The sequence below is a fragment of the Terrapene carolina genome, unplaced genomic scaffold (genome assembly GCF_002925995.2).
Source record: "Terrapene carolina triunguis isolate 2854851 unplaced genomic scaffold, T_m_triunguis-2.0 Scaffold113, whole genome shotgun sequence".
NCBI lineage: Eukaryota > Metazoa > Chordata > Testudines > Emydidae > Terrapene > Terrapene triunguis.
Window position 1 is genome coordinate 6,554,540 of NW_020664464.1, and position 4,781 is coordinate 6,559,320.

The window sequence follows — 4,781 nt, forward strand, 5'->3', positions numbered from 1 at the left end:
TCTGGCGTAGACTATATCTGTAGCTGAAGTACTGATAATTCCAAGCTGGAATGAAGAGGGAAATGGTTCAAACACACAATCTGTTTCTAAATGGATCTCTAACAAATATTTTCAGAAATGAGCATCTATCTTAAAATTAATGCAAGAAAGTTAAGTTAAAGGTGCTCTTGTGTGTATAAACTGAAGCAATGCAAGATTTATTGGCTCTGTATAGCCATGAAGAAGAAGAACAGAAAAATTCTACTTATCCCTTTCAGCCTGCCCCCACTCCCTCTCTAACAGGAGTCACTTATATAGTGATAATGCAATATGGGGACAGAATATTCACTCAAGATGACACTTCTGTTTAGGACAGGGGTGGGCAAACTTTTTGTGGGCTACATCGGGAAATAGAAATTGTATGGTGGGCCATGAATGCTCACAAAATTGGGGTTGGGGCATGAGAGGGGATGAAGGCTCTGGTTGGGGGTGGGACTGGGGATGAGGAGTTTGGGGTGTAGGAGGGTGCTCTGGGCTGGGACTGAGGGGGGTCAGGGCTGGGGTGCGGGAAGGGGTGCAGGTTCCAGCTGGGGATGAGATGTTTAGGGCGCAGGAGGATGCTCCATGTTGGGATCAAGGGGTTTGGAGAGTGGGAATCAGAGCTGGGGCAGGGCTCCAAGCGGCGCTTACCTCAAGCAGCTCCCAGAAGCAGTGGCATGTCGCTTCTCCGGCTTCTAGGCCGGGAGTGGCCCCAGACCCTAGGTGTGGTGTGGCCCCCAACCCGGTGACCTGGCTGAAGCACCAGAGCAGGGCCAAGCCACGTGGTACAGCCCCCAACCCGGCTCCCCAGCGGGAGCTTGCGGGCCAGCTTAAAACGGCTCATGGTCCGGTTCCAGCCCATGGGCTATAGTTTGCCCACCCCTGGTTTAGGACAACAAAGTTGAGGAAGATTGTTTAGAGGTAGCTTGTTCTCCTCTCCATTCCTTCAACCTATAGGAAATAATTATATTCCTGGATATACAACATTTGTTTATATAATACACACACAACAAATAAGTGAAAAGGGATTTGTGCCTCCTGAGAGTGCCAAAGCTGTATAGAACACAGAAAAAAAACATAGCTTATGAATTTTGAAGCCTGTAAAGATTACCTAAAGTTCATCCTTTTTAATGTAAAAAGGGACACACTTAGAATCTATTCTAATCCCCCAGTGTTAGAAGCAAATGCTCGGTGCCCCATTTGAAAACTTAGACTCTCCCTTTTCTGGTATAAAGGTTCTGGCCAGAAAATGTCAAGCACCCACGCTCTGAAAGTTGGGTCCTTTTAATGTCAAGTTGGACATCCGAAAACTGAGGGCCTCAAAAATCACTAGATATTTAAACAAAAGCTAAAACTCCCACACCTCTTGACTGAGTTTCTAGGCCTGATCAGTTATATCAAGTCTGACTTTCAAAGAGTCATCAGTCCAGGACTGAATGTTATTGCCTTGGGCTTCAAGCTAGTGTAATTTTTGGGGGGGAGGAGTGGTTGGTGGTAAGTACACATTTTTAGGGTGGAGAGGAGGGAAACATTTTTGGCAAGCTTTTAAAAATATGTAAATGCAGCTGTATGAAACTGTTAGGGGCTTGCAATATTTGAAATAATTACCAGCAGAGATGATTAGTGGGCTGGGCTCAGATGAGGCTATCAAGGGGCCTGAAATAGAATGCATCACCTAGATATTACCATATTGTTACATGGCATCTTATAAAGAGAAAAATAGACATACCATTACAAATCCAGTGGTACTAATTTACAGCACTTGCACAGTAGAGGAAGGTAATTACCTGATCTTTCTATGGGAAGAGAACCCTAAATACAGTAACTCCTTGTTTAACATTGTAGTTATGTTCCTGAAAAATGCTACTTCAAGCTTAACGATGTTAAGCGAATCCGATTTTCCATAAGAATTAATGTAAATGGGGGGGGGGGAGGGTTAGGTACCAGCTAGCTAGCGCTAGCGCGCTCTCTCTCTCTCCCCACACACACACACTAAGTGTTAAACAAAACAATTAATGCTGTACACAGCAATGATGATTGTGAAGCTTGGTCGAGGTGGTGGAGTCAGAGGTTGGGATATTTCCCAGGGAATGCCTTACTGCTAAATGAGGAACTAGCATTCAGCTGAGCCCTCAAGGGTTAACACGTTGTTAATGTAGCCTCACACACATCATGGCAGAGAGAGAGAGAGAGAGAGAGAGACACAGACACACACACAGTGTGTGAGAGAGACACGCATTGCCCCTTTAAGTATGCTGACCCCACTCTAAGTACATTGCCTTTTTAATTAGATCAGCAAGTTGAGACAGCAGCTGCTGCCAAGAAGCTCCCTCTATCCTGAGCCCTGTCCTGTCCCCCTTGCTCTGTGGATGAGGTAAGGGGACGACCGACACCCTGACATTAGCACACCTCCCCCGCACAGCAAGCAGGAAGCTCCTGGGAGCAGCTCCAAGGCAGAGGGCAGGAGCAGCACATGGCAGTGGGGGGAGGGACAGCTGAACTGCAGCAATTGATAGCCTGCTGGACGGCTGCCACACAGGGAACTTAGGGGAGCGGGGAGCTGATAGGGGGGCTACCAGTCCACCCTGGTTCCAGCCCCCACCAGCTAGCTGCAATGGGCTGCTCTTCTTGCAAGCAGTGGACAAAGCAGGCAGCTGCCAAACAACGTTATAAGGGAGCATTGCACAACTTTAAAAAGCATGTTCCCTAATTGATCAGCAACCAAACAAAACATTAACCAGGACAACTTTAAATGAGGCGTTACTGTATATTAAATTCTACTTCATGCCTTTTGGGTTGCAATATTGTTTGAAATAAGTTATTCTGAGGATATTTATACCTTACCTTAGTTTTTAAGCCTTTTTATCAGCTGGTCAACAAACAAAAGACATCTCCTCATTTCCAAGCGGATGGTCTCCCAGGCACACAAGCTATATTGTTTTTCTTTCAGGAAATCCCTGATTCTTTGGAAGTATTTCTTCAGTTTCAACATGGGGAACAGGAGTTTCTTGTTGCCCAAATAGGGTGTCTCATTCTCCATCTCTGAATGCAAACATGTCTCTAGCTTCTCAGTTTGCTGGTGAAGTCCATTTTGTAATGTCTCTACAGAACTCCTGTCCCAGGCAGCTTGCATGAGGTTTTTGCTGAAGATATTGAAGATCTGCTGGAGGATCTCCTGGATTACCAATTTGGCATTCTTCTCCTGGGACTCTCTGGGCCTGAGAGCTTTCTGGGGGAGCCTGAAGTTCCTATTTTCATTTAGGCATTGTAGAGGAAATTGTCCACCCATTTTGCTCAGAAGCTCTAAGCTTTCCATGTTCATTTTATTTTGCTGGAAGTGAAGCATGGTACAGTCCAGAGAAGAGATCTCAATGGAGAACAGCATTACAAGGCAGATGTGCAGCAAACACATGGTGATCATGAGGTCTTCTTTTGCTCCGCCTCTGTGTGAAGTGTTTTGGAGACAGCAGCTTATGCAGTGTCTTTCATGGATGTGTTTTTCATCCATGTCTGTGATTTAAATATACTGTAGGTGAAGTTCTTTCATCACTTTCTGCATCTCAAGTTTTCCCTTCTTGAGGTTTATTTGCCCTTTGTCTAATTGCTTCATTTTTTGGTACTTTTTCTACTCTCCTTTTTTATGGAAGTGAGCAAATTACAAAGATTGTAATATAAATGCATACATGTCTATCAATTATAGAAGTGCTGGTATATATAATGTACTAAATATGGCATTCTACAACACATTTCAGTTCTGAAATTATTCAAATATTAGACCTTTCATTTTTATAGATATGTTATCTGCTGGTATTACAATATCTAGAGTTGAAGTGGGCCATATGTGTCACTGCACTTCAATTTAAAGTCACCTTGTGTAGTAACTGTCACTCCTATACAAGTGTTATATATGAATACAGGTATCCTTACGGTAATGGTTACTAATTTAATGAGCTAAGCGGACACACAAACTGCTGTTTCTAAGTCAAGTGCCTCCTCAGAGGTCTAGTGTGCTGAGGTTTCCCAAAGGTTTATCTGCTTCTTCTGAAGATACAGTTAGTAGTTAAACACACAACTATTTGTTCAGGAAAGAGTGAAAACTCAATCATTAGTCTCAGTATTACACTAACTTGCTTTCAAAGTTATGTCTTTTTAATTTCATCTGGTTACCAACAGCAAACATATGCAAGAGATGTAGGGAAACGTAATGGGCTCAGAGCAGGCTAATGGAGAATTGGAATGGTGGGCACATGACAACTAGAAAGGAAACTTCTGAAATATTGTCTGTTCACCCTGAACTGACTGTTATAACATTACTGGAGGGGAAAACCTTTACTGTGCTGAAAGACATTCCTTAACTAAAATGCATGCAGACAGACATGAGTAAACTGATTATACAACATGAAATTAATCCCCCCTTATTTACATTTCATACTGTCTAATAAAAAGGGGGGGGGTAATTTTATGCTGTATAATCAGTTTACTCATGACTGTCTGCATTCATGCCAGGTCTCTGGTCTTTGCACATTTGCCAGCAAGCTATAGTAGTCCATATCCTGGGGGAGGGGAGGGGGGCTGATTCTACAAGTGCTCCTTGGCCTTTATCTCTACTGGTTTCTGAGTGGGGATCTGCTGCACCCTCTCCCCCTTGACTTTTCAGCCTGGAGAATTACCTCCCTTGCTCTGGAAGAGTCTCCCCAACTGCTTCTTCATGGAACAGTACCCCTCCTTTCCACACACAAAGCATTCGGGTCTATCCATCAGCA

General features: G+C 43.9%; 1 protein-coding gene across 1 annotated transcript; it reads right to left on the reverse strand.

The window, feature by feature from the left end:
• Nucleotides 1-2,863: 2,863 nt before the first annotated feature.
• On the reverse strand, nt 2,864-3,430 carry LOC112102084 (interferon beta-like). The gene has a single exon (XM_024193143.1). The coding sequence runs from the start codon at nt 3,428-3,430 to the stop codon at nt 2,864-2,866; it is 567 nt and encodes a 188-aa protein (XP_024048911.1).
• Between the last annotated feature and the right edge of the window lie 1,351 nt (nt 3,431-4,781).